We start from the raw sequence: 19,009 nt of genomic DNA, 5'->3' as shown, positions 1-19,009 counted from the left end.
ACGGAGAGCACCAAAACTGACCCTCTAGAAATTCTGTCCATAAAGATTGTGAACAGAATCATGACAAAGGGCAGCCTCGGTGGAGTCCAACCCTCACTGGAAACAAATCCGACTTAATGCCGGCAATGCGGACCAAACTCTGACATCGGTGGTCCAGGGACCGAACAGCCCATATCAGGGGGCTCGGTATACCATACTCCCGAAGCACTCCCCACCAAACTTTATTTTTTCAGGTTGCGTCGGTCATCCACTATCAATGAATGTTAATGAGGGGGCATCCAGCTGTGCTTGATGGGTATACAGGTCGAAAAAATTGACATCTGATAATCAGGCCTTTTGTAACTTTGTTTGGAAAGGGAACTTTGGCTCGAATGAGCACCCATATTGATATGTGCAGTGCCATCTCAAAATACTGTCATGTTTGGAGGATAAATGGATGGATGAATAGGTCAGGGACAAATGATGAGTAGGTGGCTACTGTCAATTGGTACATAGAGAAAGAAGTAAGGGTGGGTTGATGGATGGACAGATAAATAGATAGACATTTAAAAAAAATACCCATTATGATTACATTATTGTTTTGGGAAGCATACAACAAAAACGAATGATTCGAAGATGACGCAATAATGAAGAGTGTAAGTGTACGTGTGAATGTACATTTGTTGTTTGTAGTTGAAGTTGTTGTATGGGGTACTGATGTGTGAAGGTTACATCACAGACTTTATTACACAATAGGCATTTGTATTTATTTTGTGTCGTTATGTTTTGGTGTGAATATGACATACACACACACGCCCACACGTATGTAACCCCTCGAGCACACGAAGGTTTCACACCTGCTACATTTAGTGCCCTCTAATGACGTGGCTGCAATCAAAGGTGTGAAACAAACAGGTGCCATGACGCAAGCATTACACCAACAAACAAGTCCAAGTTAAAACAACAAGTGTTCCCTAATAACTCCCCAATCAACCACCGTAATGATGTATTCAACCGTAAACAAACACTAACCACAATTTACTGATCATTAAAAAAAAAGGAAAAAAATTTAAATTTAGGTACATTTGGTCTTATCTGACAGATTGTGTGAAGTTAAGGAACAGCAAAGAGATTTAAAATTACATCTGAAATTACCATCATCTTGCATTGCAATGCAAACTGTGAACATTAAAAAATCCTGAGTGCCATTCAGGGTAATGTGTTTGTGAGCTTCCAAAAAAGTTTTTCTAGTAGACTAGTGTGACGCCTCGGATTACAACATACGTGTAGAAATGTACTTTTCCCTGGAAAGGAGACAAAATACAGAGATGCGAAGTGGAAGATCATTGCAAGGTATAGCATATACAATACAATAGCATATGTAATGTTATATTGTATGTTTTGATGTCAAATTTAAATTTTTGTAATTGTGGTTCCATCTTGAAAAGGGTATCATCGGATTTCATGAGTGTGCAAATGTGTGTCAAGCAAATGTACTGATTGAAGGGTTTACAACATTGTTTGTTTGTTTGTACTTTACCCAAGTATGACCAATGACAGGAGAATAAAGTTGGAGTGGTTGTGCAGTTGCTGAGCCCCAAAGAGAACAAAACAAACAAATACAATTCAAAACAATGATCTCATGAGGGGGGTTGAAGTGGGAGATTATGCCATAAAACAAGATGCAATAGCAACGGTGGGAGTCTTAGCTTTAGCAATAGCAATTTCTAGCATTTTGAATTGCTTGAGGCCACTCGGAGAGGTGGTCAACTGCTCAGCACTTATGCCCAGGCCATGGTAATGACAGAAGGACCTCCATCAGCAACAGTTGTAGGCACAGATCTTCGTCTCCTTCCTGCATGGTTGCACATCTGAAAAAAGTGTTTAATTCAATGCATGAGTTTAATGGCTTGGTATAATTTTTTTCATGGGTGCAAACCAAAAGTGTGGCAGCAGCCACCTTTACCAAATGCCTTGATGCTCCAATAGCCACCCCTACCACTCACAGTGAATCTATCAAAACTAAATACCTGTACAACATTTTATTGGAATTGTTCCTTGTATTGTCTACATGACATGCCTATAATCTTAATTGTCTTTGTTTTTAATTTGTACATAGCTTTAAAAATCTGGGCTGTAAATTAAAAATAATGATATAATAGCAGCTGCTTGCTGGAGCAATATGCTGCAATTTAAATGTTACTAATTGCAACTATTATCGGTGACTAGTTGGCTAGCAAAAGAATCATTTGTGGCAGGCTGAGTTCACTATTGTTATTATAGCATACATAGACTGGTCTCGTGCTTAACATTATTCACGTGACATGCATAAAAGTTGCCAGGGAATACAAAATAAATGAAACCTGAATTAGAAATGTCTGCATGCATGTGTGTGTTTGCATATGTGTGTGTGTGAGTGTGTACATGTGCTTTGTTTGCATGTGGGGAGGGATTAGAACCTCTTTTCCAAGTGAACCTGCCACCTGCTCTGCTCCCCAAGTAAACCTGTTTGGAACAGCCAGTGGTACAAACTCAAGTTACCCGAATGCAAGAGTCTCCCTGTTGGACGCACAGCTCTACTCTGCAGTGCAGAAACATTTCATTGTTGTTGTCCAAGAATTTGAATGCGTTGAAAGAGAAGTAATTAGATGTTCCTTCTCCATTGCCTTCAATCTGAATCGTTTCATCTGCAGGGTTGGGACATCTGCTCGGAAACAAGCATTGCAGACATGACGAGCGCAACCAGTGACGACATCTTTGTTGACATTCGGAGCGAGACTCACCCTGCAATGATGAGGTCATACCGAAGGCTTCCGTTTGAAGCCGACTGATTAGTAGCCCAGCAGGACTCCGTCACCAGAGAAATTGCACTTCCACCCAGTCCGTATGCCTTGATCTCGACCCAGATCTTCTGATTCAGCCGGATCCCAGAGCTTAACTCTACGAGTCGTGTTCTGTCAGGGTCGGTGTATGCCGCCATGGTCAAAGTGTAATTCCACTCTCCTGACGTGAAGTGTTTAATCACGGGGCTGCAAAGCAAAAAAACAACAAAAATAGAGTTGCTGTTTGACGTATCTCATACACTGTAACTCATTTTAGGTAATATAGCTGCAGCGGCACACCGGCCACTCACCTATCTATCATTCTGATGGCCATACCCTCGAGGTCTGGTTGGTCAAAATGGCAGGAGAAATCCATGAGCAATTTGTTGGAACGGGTCACCACAGTGGAGATGTTAGGAGTCGCAATGATGTTTTGGTAGCTTATTTTGGTGTTGTTTGCCTACAGGATCAAATATAGTATGCATCGATTATATTACTACCTATGGCAGTATAGATACAACCAATGAAACAGTGGTGAAAGGAAAAGTGTCTGTTTTTTACAGGAGTACACACCTTGATGACTGCACCGCAAGTGGTGTCCCGAGAGAAGTTGAATTTCACCATGTGGGTTTCATTGTCTATGACACCTTTGCATCGTTCATCATTCAAGTGAAGCTTTGTGTAGTCGATACCTTTCTCCGCTAGAAGGCAACAGAACATGTCCATCGATGCAGATGAATGGCTGCAAACCATTGGCTCACCTGAACACAGATTTGACAAGAATCACTCAGCAAAAAAAAAAAAAGACAAAGCAATTGTCAGGTGGTGTTGTCGACATACCAAACGTGTCCATGGATCTGTAGTTGGAGGCGAAAATGGCGCGGCATAGACAGTGGGTTTCGCCATCATAGCCTTCGCCGCAGAACTCGTGTTTGCTGCAGTATTTGTCTTGGCAGAGGGCTTGAGGACCAGCCTCTGGAAAGAGTATCATGAAAAATCAATAGTTTTGTCATGAAACCATAATTCAGAATCATCTCCACATCATTTGAAAATGAAGCTATTCCCAAATTGATTACAAAAATAGAGCAATAATCCCCAAGTACGAAGTCGATCTAACCAGTATTTGGCTAGCAAGAATTCTGTACGGACCTCGATCTCATGTTATGAGAAAACATGTCCTTACCACATTTAGCCATTGACCTCCAGCCATCAATGCTGACATTGCTTTGGTCATGGCAGGCTCGGACATAAGCTTCCATTAAGTCGCACTTGAGACCGTCCAATGCAGGATACCGGGACAAATTATTGACACAGGCTGATACAAAGGGCTCTGGGTTGATGTGCACATGGCACTGGGTGAAGGGATCTTGCCACATGAGATGACACCTGTCGTGTGTTGAGAAAGAAGACATGGGAGATACTGTTCCAACGTAAACTAAATGGTTTGTCCAAGTGTACTTCGAAAGTTCGAAACATCTGGTTCACCATTCAGTTGTAGCTTTGCAGTTGATCGTAAGATCATCAGCTTCTTCGTATCGCTCCTCACACCTGTATGGGTATTTAACACCAGCTATTGAGCAAACAATCCATTCAGTTAAATCGTGCAGTGGCAGCTTGGGTGGTTGTGGACGTACCCTGCGACGCTGTGTTCAGCAACTCTCTCATGGTTAAAATCCAAAGAGGAATTGCCACACAGTCCATCCACAACAGCTCCATTTTTGCCTGTCAATATTGGAGGTTACAACATTAGTTTGGTGCGGCGGACTGATACCTTTATTTATTTAGCACAGGACGCCATCTTTCAAACAGCATCCTTTGGGGAAGGTACATTTTAGAGGTCAACTGTCAAGTAATTTTAGAAAATCCCAAACGAAATATTTGTATGTCACAAGTAATTAAACGAAATACATTAAATAAAGCATGCATTTCTATTTTGTAAATTTGACAAAGTAATCGTTTTCCCAAAGTGAGATCCAGACGAGCGCCAAACCCGGAAGTGTGACGTCACTCTCAGACGACAAATGCGTCGATTTCACTGGCCGCGTTCACACCATCCCTGACTCACTCTGGAAGGTGGACAGAGCCCGCCGGAAATCAATTTGGAAAGCGACGTTTCACACTTATCTGAGGGGCTCCAGGTGTTTGAAAGTTGGAGGAAGAGGAGGTTGTTGGCAAGATATAAGTTGGACCATACATGAACGAGCCAGATCATCTCTTCTTACGACAGTACAGCTAATCAGTAGAATTTGCTTTTCTGGAGGGTAAGTTGTGGAGAAAAAAACTTGACGTGCTGGAAACAAACTAACTGGAATTTTGGAATCAGAATGCCAATTTTTGTTGTAATCAGCATAAGAATCTAACTGTTTTTTCAAAATTATTTCCCATATTGTTATCTGGCTTCAACAAGAAAGTCCTGTCTGTTGGACTGTTAAGTATTTTTTTTTGTATAACTGAATTGATCAGTATCAACATCCAATGGTCATAACTGATAGACACGAAGATCTTAATCTTTTTTTTTTCGGTCCATACCCATGAGGTGGATCTGTGCTGTGTTGCCATCAAAGAAGACAGAAAGTGTATAGTTGGAGTCAAATATTTTGGCAGTCACTCCGCTTTGGCTTTTGGAGAGTTCCACGTTGTGTACAACCTTTGCTGTTGCGTGGACTTCCTGCAGACCACCGTTGATCTTTAAACCGTTAGAAGAGCACACATTGTAGTTAAGGAAGCCATCATTATCCATTATCCACACTGTTGTGTGATGATTGATTGTCATTTACATTCTTAATGTAACCTTAACCATGATGTAACCCTAATAAAACAACTCAAAACATCAATGGTACAACTCGAAATTAAAAGCCGCATAATTACTTCTGATTTGAATTGAACATGGTATATTATGGATCATCACATTTCTGAATCCTTGATGTCCACTTACTTTGACTCTGCCACCTTGCAAAAGCCTGATTTGAACATCTTGGCTGTCCAGATGCAGGATCACGTGGTCCAAGAAGCTGACATCTTTACGTCGTCGTTCCCAGAAAACTCCATGGATCCGGACGTTTGGGATATTATCTGAAGTCATGAGATTGTATCCACAGCGGTCAGGGATGGTGTGAACGCGGCCAGTGAAATCGATGACGGTGGAGCCAGTCAGGGTGCACATGGTGTTGAAGGTACAACTGGTGGAGTGGATACGGGTGCTTAGACTGATAAACACAACCATCAACATAAATATAAACAGCTGGTTTACCTGCCGTTCCCTTGGCAATGGTGCATGGGGGGACATTCTCTGACCGCGGTAGCAACTCCGTTCACATCGCAAGTCACCGTAGAGCAAAGGTATGGGTCGCTTACGGTGGTATTAGTCATGTAAACAAAACCTGGAATTTGGGAGGGTGGGTCCATGTGAGGGAGTTTTACTGTATTGGACGGTGGACTCGTTTCATTAGTTTACCTGCCATTCTGCATCCACTCATGTCCCTGATGATGCCCATGCTTGTTTCATTGGTTGGAAATACGTATTTGGAAACAGTTTGGCCATTTACCTGTATATCCGCCACCTGTGACGATGAGGCAGACTATATCAGGTTTTAATGATAACAAAGACTGACGCAAAACATGTTTCCAAAAAGCGGGACAGTGAGCCTTTCTTCAAATAATGTGAAACCTCCCCTACTCTATTTCATCTGTGGGTCAAGAATCCTGAGTGTATTTTCTCAATTTGACGCCCGAGTTTGAATGGCCTCAGGACCTTAGCACCTTCTGGATCAGACCACCAAAATTCAAATTTGGAAAAATTTCCATCATAATCCCTCCAGTTACTGATTTTGTCCTCTGTCACCATTGGAAGTAAATGATATACACTTTTGACCTTTTTTTTTCGTTTTTTAAAAACATAGCTACTGTTGGCAGTTTCTTTATGTTTTTGCACCCAAACCACCTACCCCCTCACAACCCCTGATGAAGCTGACTTCCTGCATCGAATAAGGTCATAACATAATGATTTTGTTGATTTAGGCAGTGAATACTTACAAGATCAACATTTGTGTACCCGGAAAATGTCTTGATGGCCAAAATCGCTTGTTTTCCAAAGTTTCCCAGTTCTACTTGTTGAATCTGTACACGGTCAATGAAAATTGATCACACATGAAAAAGATAATCCAAACACCCATCCATTTTCTGATCCGCTTATCCTCACGAGTGTCGCTGATGCGCTGGAGCCTATCCCAGCTGTCTTCGGGCAGTAGGCAGGGGACACGCTGAACTGGTTGCCAGCCAATTGCAGGGCACACATCGACAAACAACCATTCACGCTCATACTCACACCTACGGACAATTTAGAGTGTTCCATTAACCTCCCATGCATGTTTTTGGAATGTGGGAGAAAACTGGAGTACCCGGAGAAAACCCACGCAGGCCCGGGCAGAACATGCAAACTCCACACAGGAAGGCCGGAATCGAACCCAGCCCCTCTACAGTGTGAGGCGGACGTGCTAACCAGTTAACCACCCACCGTGCCACCCAAAAAGAGAATCATATAACAATAATAAAACACTAATAATAATAATCTAATAATGTCAGTTTTGTGAGGTAAACTTTAAAAAAAAAAAAAAGACTCACCTTGGAATGGTGACTGTCTTTCAAAGGTATAACATTGACACATTGCCCCCGATGCTTCAGGCTTGGTAACATTTGATGGATGCCGGATCCGGTGGGGATTTCTTGTGTGAGTACAGACCAGTTGCCATTGTCCGCCGTTCCTCCCGATACAAGTATGCAGTCATTTTGGTCGGCAACTTTATGTGTGTCAGTGAAGCAGAGTGCAAATTTGCTATTGTTGAATGCCACCTGACATTGCAGGATGAAAATGAGGAAAAAATGAGAAAAAGGCTGGCATAAACTTTCAAGAAACAATAGTTAGTGCTGCCTTAGCTTAGCAAATGCTGAAGGCTCGCCGTGGCTATCAGAAAACCTATTCATCTTCTGAGTCAGTCTACCATTCACACCAATTTGAAGCTGTTTGGTTAAGTTAAATTTCTGACATATCATTTAATAATGGCCAAAACTTTACCACAATGGGAACATTTCTTTATTTTGAAGCATAAACAGGCTGCATAAAAATAATTGAAAATTCCTTATTTTTCATTAATTTTAGTAGATTTTCATGCTTTGTTTTTTTAACAATAATAATTGACTTGAGTAACTTTGTGTTACTTACATATACTTTTTCATATTTGTGTCCGTAGTATGTGATGGGACACAAGGTGATGTTTATCTCGCCGGAGCTGGTGAAAGTCTGGCTCAGTGTAGCTGCAACTGAACACAGGAACACTTTTTTATTATTGATTGATTAATTGATTGATTGATTTGTTTTTGAGCAGACAAGCACAAACATACTTCGATATATTTATACAAACAGAGAAAAAAAATTATAAGCATGACAAGCAGCAATTCAACAATGAACACTTCAGATTGTTTTTAGACAGTTGCAGGATTCGGAGAGACAAGGCCTTCTGATCTTGTGAGGTTAAGTCAAGTCAAGTACAACTTTATTGTCAAATGTGCTGTATGTGTAACATACAACACAGCACAGTATTTAGACATATTGACAAATAATAAATACAGAGAGTCGGCACGGTCATGTATAAGTTGCGTCACCATCTTACCGAGAGTGCCAAGCACTGCCAGGTACAACATTTTGGAGGTCCACTCACTCACTCGCTCACAGGCAGCTGATGTAAACAAAAAGTATTAATTTGAACACTCACTTTAGGCACAATTGTTACACATTGTTATCGTGAATTCCAAAATGAAAGATCACCAGGTTGCCAGAGCGGGATTAAAGTGGTGAGGAGCCATCATCTGTTGGGAGCGGGGGAGTGGGGGTCTCCTCTCAAAACCCCCCAACTTAGTGTGATGATTGGAGTTCAAATATTTTTGTGGCCCATTGATATTGAATCTTGTTTGCCCAATCCATCCATCCATTTTCTAGAGTGCTTGCCCTCATTTGAGTCACGGCTGAGCTGGAGCCTATCCCAGCAGAACATTGTGAGAGGCGGGCTATACCCTAGCCGCCAATCAAATGCAAAGTACATCTAGACCGACTATTCATGTAATACAGGAATATCCACTGGTAAAAAAAAAAGTACTTAATCTTGGGTTGCGCATGGTTCTAATGTGATCAGTTGAAGTAATTTTCCCCTTTTTTCCTAATAGAAAAAAAATCATCAAATATTACTGAATGTTTGTTTGATACATTTTAACCGTGTGTCAGTAATGTATGTACATGGTTTGAATTAAGTAAATCAAAAGGATTTTTTTCTTCAGTATAGTACAAATATAAATAATAGTACATATAATTTGTTACGGGTGGCACGGTGGTTGACTGGTTTAGCATGTCGGCTTCACAGTGCATAGGTGCAGGGTTCAATTCCGGCTCCAGCCTTCCTGTGTGGAGTTTACATGTTGTCCCCGTGCCTGCGTGGATTTTCTCCGGGTACTCCGGTTTACTTCCACATTCCGAAAACATGCATGGCAGGTGAATGAAACACTCAAAAATGTCCCTCGGTGTGAGTGTGAGCGTGGATGTTTGTTGGTCTATGTGTGCCCTGTGATTGGGTGGCAACCAGTTCAGGGTGTACCTCACCTACTGCCCGATGACAGCTGGGATAGGCTCCAGCAAGCCCCGCGACCCTCGTGAGGATAAGCGGGTCAGAAAATGGATGTATTCATAACTTGTTACTGTACTTAAGGACAATTTTGATATAGCTGTACTTGCTGATATTTGTGGCAACTTTTACCATTTCCGAAGTGAAGAAAAAAAGTTTACTATTTCGCTGAAACATTTCCTTCCTCACTGTCTTCATTACTCCGCTTCAAAATAAAACCGCAACAAATCTTTTGTGGACAAAATGCCTCAACCGTGAAAAAAAAAAGTCCTGCCTATACTGACTGTTGAAAAGGAATTGGATGGGATATAAAGCTACAGAAAATGTATATCCTAGATTGTAGGACCTAGAGACATTGGGACACACAAACCCTCCACCACAATAAGGTAATCTCAAATTATGTTTTAAAATGTAATGGTTATTATAATGCACAAATTTCCAGTACTTTATCGACAAGCTAATAAAGTGCCATACTTGATTAAATTGTCAAATTATCGTGATTAACTTGAATTGTTGAACAGAGAAATTTGTATTAGTGGCTGAGTCTCTGTGGTTTATTGTTTTGCTCAATTCATTTCTCACTTCTCATGGGAGTCCGATGAGAAGATTTCAATTTTGGTCGAAAAAAAAGGTGGATGCATTTTGAATGTTCCTCAATCCTTTTTAAAAATGGCAAAACTCAGAGAGGTCAGTGAAATTGAAGCAGTCCACAGTAAATCACTTCTTGATTCTGGATGATCCTTGGTCGAGTATATAAATGTGAAAATGTATCTGCAGAAATATTGAGTTTGGGCGTTCTTACCTTCTGCGCTTCAGCCTGGATGTTGTGGTTTGCCTGGTTTCCTCTTCTCGCTGTGTTCAAGACACACTGGCTCAGTCTCTGTCATTATGCGTCTTTGTCACAGATGCATGGAAATAGTCTCGTGTCACCGAACATTCCATTTCAAAAGTGTTGTTGTCATTGGTGTGTCTTGGTGAAGCTGCCAATTATCTCAAGACTGGAAGGTGAAAAGTAAAAATTTTGCTGAGCAGCGCTTGTCACAAGTTGTTATGTAACTTGCACAAATAATGTATGTTGTCACATTGTGGAACGTTTCATTGCGTGACTACCAGTGCTGAGCAAGTTGCTTCCAAATAAATACTGTCATTTGAAAGTCGTTTCTTAGACTACAATATTACTCTGAATTTGCTACACAACTTCTGCAATAACTTTGAGATACTTCAACCCGGAACAATGACAGAAATCTGTCTAAAATTTAACCTTTGTCACGCAAATGTGCGCTACCAAAGACACGGAGCGTTCGAGCCATGTCCAATAAAATCATTTCAATAAAAATATTTCAAATAATATCTGCAGTGGTCTCTAGTCGCGGGGGAAGGGACCAAGGCCTTCCATTAAAATACATTGGGAAAAAACTTAATTAATTAAAACAATTCTGCAAAAAATGCTGGGTAACATTCAATTCCAATTTTCCATGAAACAAAGGGAGGGGGGAATAAAAAACAAAAATATTGAAAAGAAATTCGCATAAAACTACACATATGCAAATCCGCAGGTGCCTAACTGCGAACATTTGAATTCACATGTGCATCTGTTCAGTGTTTCACTTTGCACAATTTGCTGCTCTCTACACAGCTGCTAAAAGCCAAGTCAGAAAAATGAAGTCTGTTTCTTGCTTTAGTGTTTGTGTGAATAGCGGCATGCCACATGTTTCAAATGTCTCGAGACAAAAGATCTCCTCAAGTGTTTAAGCTCTAATCTCAAGTGACACCTTGAAAACAAAAGGCAGAGAGAACAGCTGACAGTTCAATGATGAGTTGCACCTCGAGGGATGAACCCTTGCAGAACAATAGCTGCCATGAAAGAGTACGAAATAACTTCACACGTGAGGGAACTTGTCTGCTGCTGCTGTGTCTGCTTAAAGGACCCCAGCAAAGAAACAGACATTGGCACTTATTCTATAATTCTGCACTTAATAAGCAGTAAAAAAAGACAGACCCAGTAATGATTTTAAACTTATTTCTGATGGTATTCAATGGTTTTCAAAATACTGTACCCATTTTTCACTTCAGAACTTCAGGAATCTGTTAGCGTCAGCACGGGTGAAACGCAAACTGAATGCAAATCCTTTCTGATTTGCCGGGTGTAATTTTTCTCATGAAACTTGAAGAATCAAGCAAATCATAAGAAATGGAATGGATCAAACAGAGGAGTAAAGTTTGCAATGATCATTTCAATGATTCTGACTTTAGGTGGTGGGCCGAGACGGCGTATGCGCTTTAGCTTTTGTGATCAATGATCCCCGGCAATGGAGGACCTAGATCTTTTAAGTTTTGACGTTTTTTTTCATCAGATTTTGTTTGTTGGTACTCATCATTCTTACACTTTTTTTCAAAATCACATTTTAAAAGATTGTTAAACGTGCGGGCAACGCAGCAGCATGTCAGTAGAACCAATCGTGCGCAAAGCTTCAACTTTAGCCAACTTCATGCAAATATATGCAACAGCTGTTGGTGAAAGCAACGTTCAGCTGTTGATGTTCATTTTACATGGCGAAACACGAGATATGAGCGGAAGAATCCGCTTCCACATTTGCAGTATGAATGCTGCTGAAAACTGCTTGCTAGCTATTTACGGTATCTTCAAATGCATGAAATCTGCCCACCGCCTACCACCTTATGTGAGACGGGTACCTTGGCTCAACAAAGCAGCACTCTCCTGAATAAGAGCCCGAGTTATTAAAGAAGTCCAGCATGCAGCACATAGACTGATGTGTATATAAGCTTTTGGTCATCTAAAGAAAGGTAGCTGTTAACCGAGCGCGTTGCTCGCAAGACTGACTACGATGACTCATTAATAAATCCATGCGAACCGAACTCATACAATCGAATAAAAACGTTGAAATGGGTTTCAAAAGCCGTTTCATCCTTGTGTATGTGTACATGCGAGTGCCCACACCTGCGCGTTAGCTAATTTGATGTGTACCATCGTGGCTCACAGTAGACGTACTAACATCCGTGCTAACTGAGCAAGTGCCCAACGGTTCTTTGACCCTTTTCTCTGTGACATGTCACGTAAAAGTTTGAAACCACTGATGCCAAGAGGGTTCTAGAACAGGGTTGTCAACATCCGGGAACGGGTTTTAAATCAAGAGAACCTTGTGGGTCTCACATGGTGAATGATTTCAGTGGCATACCATTAACACAAGCACGTGAACAGACTGTCCATGCTGAGATGGATATGATTTGATTGCGCAAAGATGATCCACAGAAAGATTGTACTTGGTCAGTTTGGCAAGTCAAGCAGTGATTCAGTCTCTTTGATCCCCAAAGAATATTGACGTCAAAGTATGGGAGGATTATGATAATGCAGTGAAGAAAGAGGCGTAGCCACGGTCATACGCTATGGACCGACGGTATGAATATCGTCCTGAAGAAAGAGCTGGCTGAGTTGAGGGGCAACTCCTCTTCTGCTCTCCCTGATGATGGCGATGCAGGAGCAAGACGCACTTTGCTTCCCTCTGCTCGTCAACGCTTCCTGCAGGAAGACGCAGCGTCCTCCTTCGGTCGCCGCTCTCTCCTTCATGCTGCTGTCTTCCATCTCTCTCATCACCTTCACTCTAAACCTGCTGGTCATCATTTCCATCTCACACTTCAAGTAATGCATTGTGCTTCTTTAGAACTTGTACTTGTCATGCCTTCTGTCCAAATCCAGAGATAATAATAAGCGCTTACCTTTGTTTAGACGACTGCAAACTCCCACAAACCTGCTGTTGCTTTCACTGGCTGCCTCGGACTTCTTGGTAGGCTTCCTCGTATTGTTCCAGATTTTCCTTCTCGACGGGTGTTGGTTTTTTGGTGACTCGATATGTGTTGCATATCATGTTCTGAATTACGTGATAACGTCTGCCTCAATAGGAAGCATGGTGCTCATATCAGTCGACCGCTACTTGGCTATCTGTGATTCTCTGCATTATCCCATCAAAGTCACTCAACTAAGAGTTACAATATGTGTTTTTCTGTGTTGGTCTGTTTCGTTAGTATTCCACTGTCTTTGTTTTTTTGACTCTCTGAAGCAACCTGGCAAGTTCAACACTTGTGTAGGTGAGTGTGTGATTGTGGTCACGTACGCTGTAGGAATGACGGACCTCTTTTTCTCCTTCATAGGTCCGCTCACTGTCATTGTTTTTCTGTATGTGAGACTGTTTGTGGTGGCTGCGTCTCATGCCCGGGCGACACGGTCCCAAATGGGGATCGTCACAGAGCGCAGCACAACTATCAAGAGTTCTGAGCTGAAGGCAGCCAGGACCTTGGGTGTTGTGGTGGTGGTGTTTATTGCATGCATCATGCCATATTTCTGCATCGCTATCTCAGGCCAGGATGTCATGCTCAATGCGTCATCTGCAGCCTTTATCATCTGTTTGTTCTACCTCAACTCCTGTTTGAATCCATTGATCTATGCCATTTTCTATCCCTGGTTCAGAAGGTCCATCAAGATCATAGTGACACTGCAGATCCTGAAGGCTGATTCCAGCCAGGCCAACATCATGTAGACAAGCCAGCCTGCTTTTCACCCATCATGCTGCGCAGAATAGAACAATTCTCCATTTTCATTCTAATGTCGATCATTTGATATTTTGCCATGAGAGTTATTGGTCTTTTATTGAATGTGTTGGTTTGTGCTGCAAACACGCGTGCATGCTTTCAAGCTGTCCACATCAAAGCACATTCGCCATTCTCTTTCACATTTAAAAGACCTTCATTTTTTTGTTTTCAAGAATGATAGATTTTGAAGTGTTCTCGTTTCAATGTGGAGTAAAAAAACATCATGCAAAAAATAAAATTCACATGAAATAAGTTGGGATACAAGTGTGAAAGCACCATCACATGAAGTGTATTATGGGAGGAGGGGTCCCAAAGAACTGGGGGAGGGCTGAGGAAAATCATGTAATGCTGACAATTTTAACTTCTGCATCTGTTGTGGTTCAATAATTAGTTATGTCAGCCTGTAAACAATTATGCTATGTGAAGAGTTAGAAATGCCAAAGTTTGCTTGGAGCAATCAGATGCATTTTATCCTGTAAAATATAGTCGATTCCTCAGAGATATAATATGTTTCTATATTTGATGATTTTATTGACGTAATTTTCTTTAATGATGCCACCTCAGAAGTGAGGTAATGGCAAGTCAGAGATCTATGAGGTGATCATACAATGGGAAATAATGGAGATATTTTATAAATGAAGATATTCATTAGTTTTCTTCCCTGACTGCTTCCACCATAAGGCTAATAAACTCTGAAAAAAAAAGTTTGTTGGATTTACTCAATTTTATTTCAAGTGGTTGAATGAAATAAAATCATCTGGATCCAGATACATTTTGTAAGTCGACACACATCTACTTTAAAAATGTACGGTACTGAAATCCCCCCACATCTCGACTGGCCACACAGAGGTGCATCCGTTGGTTTGAACATTTCTTCCGATTACCCCTTGAACACCCCACTCGTGCCATCTTCTCATTCGACCCAACTACAGCCGGCTGGAAAAGGCCACGTGGCAGACCCCACACCAGATGGCTTGATGTCATCAAGGAAGGATCTCCAGCTTACCCTGGAGGACGCAGCGGGCCTGGCTCATGACCGTGCTCATTGGCGGGGCCTGGTGAAGCTGATCGGCTCTATGCACTGTGACAACCCCACCGAATGAGACCGGGCCCTCACATCGCAAGTGCATTTATTATTATCAAAATCCAGATGATTCTTTTGTGTGCAGCCGCTTGACAAAATAAAATTGAGTCAATTCAACACACCACAAAGGGTACAGTAGAGCTCCACTACTTGCAGTGTAGCCTAACCACGAATACCAAATAAGGCGAGGAAAGTGAAAAAAAAATCTGAAAAAAAAAAGTGGGAGACCGAGTAAAAATAAGATTTACGTGAATAAGTGTGGATGCATTTAAAAAAAATTAAAAAGAAAGCGAATAGATGAACTTGAAAAGGCCAAACCATGAATTTGTATGGAGCCATTGTACACGGCAAGTTGTGCTGCAGCCAGGGGTGGAGCTCCGGGGTGGCCAGGCCACCCCGATGGCCACCTCACATCCCGAGGAAAATTTTGATACATGCGACTTCCCTAAAATTTGGTTTGTGTCCGTTCCATAAGACACATTCAAATTTGTTCAGTTTTAAGTCTCAGAGTTCTAAGAAGAATCCAAAGTCTGAAATATATTGTCTTGGTTTTTAGTTACTCTGATATGTCATAAAATACAGTGCCCAAATTTGTGTCGAGAAAACTCCACACAGGAAGACCGGGATCTGAAATCGAACCCTGCACCACTGCACTGTAAAGCAGACATGCTAACCAGGCGGACACTGTGCCGCCTCATTGCTTATCCCCCCAAAATAAATAAATAAATAAATAAAATTAATGGATGTTGGAGGCAGTAGATCACATGTCAAACTCCAGTCTTCGAGGGACGCTATACTGCATGCTTGAGATGTTTCCCTCTTTCAACACACCTGTTTCAAATTATCAGGTTTGTTATCATTAAGCTTCTGCAAAGCTTGCTGATCATTTGGATTGGATGTGTTGGAGGTGGGAAACATCGAAAACATGGAGAATGGCAGCCCTCAAGGACCGGAGTTTGACACTTGTGCAATAGATGAACTATGATGAAGCAGCGACTCATAATCTTATGCTCCTGAGCACAACTCTGAAGATAAACATACTGGAATTCATCAAAACTACTGGAATCTAAAAAACAATATAGAACATAAAGGGCCTTCGCCTCTTCTTCCCTTCATTTTCTCTTATGGTCCTCTCCACTCCTTCGCTCCTTCTTTTATAATCAGAATCTGATTTATTGGCCAAGTATGTAAAACACGCTTTCTCAGTTACAACCCATCCAAAGAAACAAACAAAAACAATGACCAACAAAGGGAGGCAGAACGGGAAGCCTGGTGTGTCACTGTTCCGTGCCGCGTAGATCGTAGATGTGAAATGAAAAAAATACAGAAGAGGAGGGGGAAAAAACCCCCGACAGACTAACCATTCTCCGGCTCTTTAGCGCCGCCCTAGTTGGCTCCCCGAAGGTTTTTCAAAAATGTTTGAAAATGGAAAATAATGGGGGAGAGAAATATGTTTTTTGTTTTATATGGTTTATGTTGGAGGAAAAACATGGCACAAACATTCTTAACGTTTTCTAATGCTGTAAAAATGTGTAGAATAAAATTTTAATTTCAGCATTTCTGTGAACGAAGCTTTGCATCATAGCCTGCGACACATGTTTCTATTAGCAGGGCGGGATGCCAGGCAGGTGGCTGTTGCAAAAAAACTAACAAAAAAAAAAAAACGGCCTTTCATTTACAATTCACCGAGGGTACTGGCAAAGAATGGGAATCTGGAGGGCCGATAGAAGCATTTTAAAATGGTACACGTGAGCTACGTAGTTAACACGCTGCAAAAGTGCGTCGAATGCCTCTGCGTCAGGTCTCAACGAAGATAGGTAGGCATGCATGTGTAAGTGCGTGCAAATGCGCGCGTGTGCGGTAACGGGTCGATCGCGGGAGGTTGGTTGATCGAAAAGTAGATCTTTGGTCAAAAAAGGCTGGGCACCCCTGCTCTACAGGATGCAGTGTAGGGAAAAATATAGTATTTGTAGCCAACTTAGTCATTTTGGTAGTAGGCTAATATACCGTAGATACATCCAGCATGTGTTGCCTTCATTACAAGGCTTATAGAAGGCTTTTGTTTTTTTTTTGCGGCTCCAGACATATTTGTTTTCTTGTTTTTTTTTTGTCCAATTTGGCTCCTTCACCAATTCGGGTTGCCGACCCCTGGGTTAGAGAATGAGAACATAAACCCTCAGCACATTCAGCGTACATTTAAAAGACATATACAACAAATCTTGAGACGTTACATGTAGTGAATGGGAAAGATGGATGGAGCCACGGGGGGATACGACACAAGCAGTCTGACTAGCAGCTCAGACTATTGAAACGCTCGATCAGTCAAGTTACGTCACGAGGGGAGAGGGTATCGAAATCCAACGAAGTTGGTGACAGGGTTGTATGTGTATGCGCGTTGTTATCGTTAGTGTGTATCCGTGGATGTGTCCTTGGTATACCAGTCTCTGCCTTCACAAGGAAGGGTAAGGGGCTGTAGGAATGCTAGCGTCCAAGTGTATTTTTCATCCAGGGGAAAGTCCAGATATCAGCTGTTTGGGAGACAGGTCATCTACAATTTCTCAATGGCGTCAATAAGCCGAATCCTCAATCAATTTTTCAAGAAGAAGTCATCTTATTCACTTCCACTGAAGCTTCTCCCGTCGGCTGAATTTTGCGATGGCTCATAAAACTGCCAAATCCAAACAGCAGGTTACCTGTTGTCATAGGACCAATAATGTCAATATCTTCCACATCCCTGACAGTATTTGCAGGCACACCATTCTCCACTTCTGCCGAACTCCGGTTCCTCCAGAATCATATCCTGAGTGTTTTTGATCCGTCCCTACTCCAACACACCTGATTCAATTGTTCATGATCGTTTCAGGCCTCGACAGAGCTTGCTGATGAGCTGATCATTTGACTGGGTGGGATGGAGATGTGATTGCCCTTGTTAGCAGAATTAAAACTGTTTGTCTGTGATAGGGTGAATGAGGAAACTGGTAGCTGAGGGTTGTAGTGACATGTGGGGCCAGTCGGGGGGGGGGGGGTGTTCACATGAAACCGCGTAAAGAGGTGCTCGTGTCGAAGAAGAGAAGGGGGGGGTGTGAAGTAAACAATCACATGGCTACAAGTGGACAGCGTGCTGTAAATTAACCGCTAGCATGCGGCTACTCAATTTGTTGGGGCGGGTGCTGTCAGTTTTTAAAAATGAGAGGCAGTCCCAAAACAAGTTAAAGTTATCGATAAAAACAACGTTGTGGGCTCTATGAGTGGACTGGAGGCAGGTGTGAAGACTGAGCATTCTGCTAAAACAAGCTGAGCCGCGGCCAAGTTGGAAGGGGGCCATTGATAAAAACAGACTTACCATAGCTGTCCCAAAAATATAAAAGGTGCTTAAAGTCGGCTTTGGTGAGCTCGGACTGTTGGAGGGCAGGTTTATTTGTTCCCACCTGGACTCTGACTCTCTGGATGGAAGCAGGCAGTGCCTGCAGCAGGCAGGGAAGTTTGTCCAGAATGTCGGGGCCCGTGGTTCCAGAAAAACAGTGTGCGACTGCATTGAAGAAACGGATATTCCTACCTATAGAATCCCTGACTCTTATTGTGGACAGGGGGAACAGGGGACAAGGAGGTGTCATGGGTGGCTAGGGTTTGGTCGAGGATGGAGAAGGAGTGGATGACGCAGAGGAATTTGTGCTGGGCGATGAAGGGGCGCATGTAGAGAGGAGCGGGGACTCGGCGTGCTGCCAGTGTGAAGACCGCGGGCCACAGGGTGAGGAGAGGGCTCAGGGATGACCAGAGGAGGGAGCAAAGGCGGCAGGGGAGAGATGGGAGCAGCGACTGGTAGACTGTGGACAGGAGAGGGAAATCGTGCA

The 19,009-nt window shown here is 42.3% G+C and overlaps 2 protein-coding genes across 3 annotated transcripts; one reads left to right on the top strand and one right to left on the bottom strand.

Annotated features, from left to right (window-relative positions):
- Window positions 1-2,446: 2,446 nt before the first annotated feature.
- Window positions 2,447-6,295, bottom strand: LOC109519237 (uncharacterized). The gene is made up of 12 exons (XM_019875647.1): window positions 6,256-6,295; window positions 6,052-6,181; window positions 5,664-5,980; window positions 5,331-5,549; window positions 4,436-4,523; window positions 4,287-4,349; window positions 3,985-4,187; window positions 3,642-3,776; window positions 3,375-3,562; window positions 3,113-3,261; window positions 2,763-3,008; window positions 2,447-2,683 (listed from the first exon to the last, which is right to left on the bottom strand). The coding sequence occupies exons 1-12, from the start codon at window positions 6,293-6,295 to the stop codon at window positions 2,512-2,514; spliced, it is 1,950 nt and encodes a 649-aa protein (XP_019731206.1). The 3' UTR covers window positions 2,447-2,511.
- A 6,599-nt stretch (window positions 6,296-12,894) lies between these two features.
- On the top strand, window positions 12,895-14,216 carry LOC109519246 (trace amine-associated receptor 13c-like). Of its 2 annotated transcripts, XM_019875654.1 has the most exons (3): window positions 12,895-13,127; window positions 13,215-13,272; window positions 13,953-14,037. In XM_019875654.1, the coding sequence occupies exons 1-3, from the start codon at window positions 12,952-12,954 to the stop codon at window positions 13,995-13,997; spliced, it is 279 nt and encodes a 92-aa protein (XP_019731213.1). In that variant the 5' UTR covers window positions 12,895-12,951; the 3' UTR covers window positions 13,998-14,037. The 2 variants fall into 2 exon arrangements, with proteins under 2 accessions (XP_019731213.1, XP_019731212.1); XM_019875653.1 differs by having other exon boundaries at window positions 13,215-14,216.
- Window positions 14,217-19,009: the final 4,793 nt, after the last annotated feature.

This window comes from Hippocampus comes, unplaced genomic scaffold, assembly GCF_001891065.2.
Source record: "Hippocampus comes isolate QL1 unplaced genomic scaffold, H_comes_QL1_v1.1 scaffold234, whole genome shotgun sequence".
In the NCBI taxonomy this organism is placed as follows: domain Eukaryota; kingdom Metazoa; phylum Chordata; class Actinopteri; order Syngnathiformes; family Syngnathidae; genus Hippocampus; species Hippocampus comes.
Note: the sequence above shows the minus strand (reverse complement) of the source record. Positions and strands in the feature narration are given on the sequence as shown.

Excerpts from the sequence above, each read along its gene's own strand:
- LOC109519246 (XM_019875653.1), top strand. The coding sequence starts at position 12,952 with ATGATGGCGATGCAGGAGCAAGACGCACTTTGCTTCCCTCTGCTCGTC. Across the intron at positions 13,128-13,214 it reads ATTTCCATCTCACACTTCAA|ACGACTGCAAACTCCCACAA; the intron begins GTAATGCATTGT and ends ACCTTTGTTTAG.
- LOC109519237 (XM_019875647.1), bottom strand. The coding sequence starts at position 6,295 with ATGGGCATCATCAGGGACATGAGTGGATGCAGAATGGCAG. Across the intron at positions 6,182-6,255 it reads GAGTGGATGCAGAATGGCAG|GTTTTGTTTACATGACTAAT; the intron begins GTAAACTAATGA and ends CCCAAATTCCAG. Across the intron at positions 3,777-3,984 it reads GAGGTCAATGGCTAAATGTG|AGGCTGGTCCTCAAGCCCTC; the intron begins GTAAGGACATGT and ends TACTCTTTCCAG.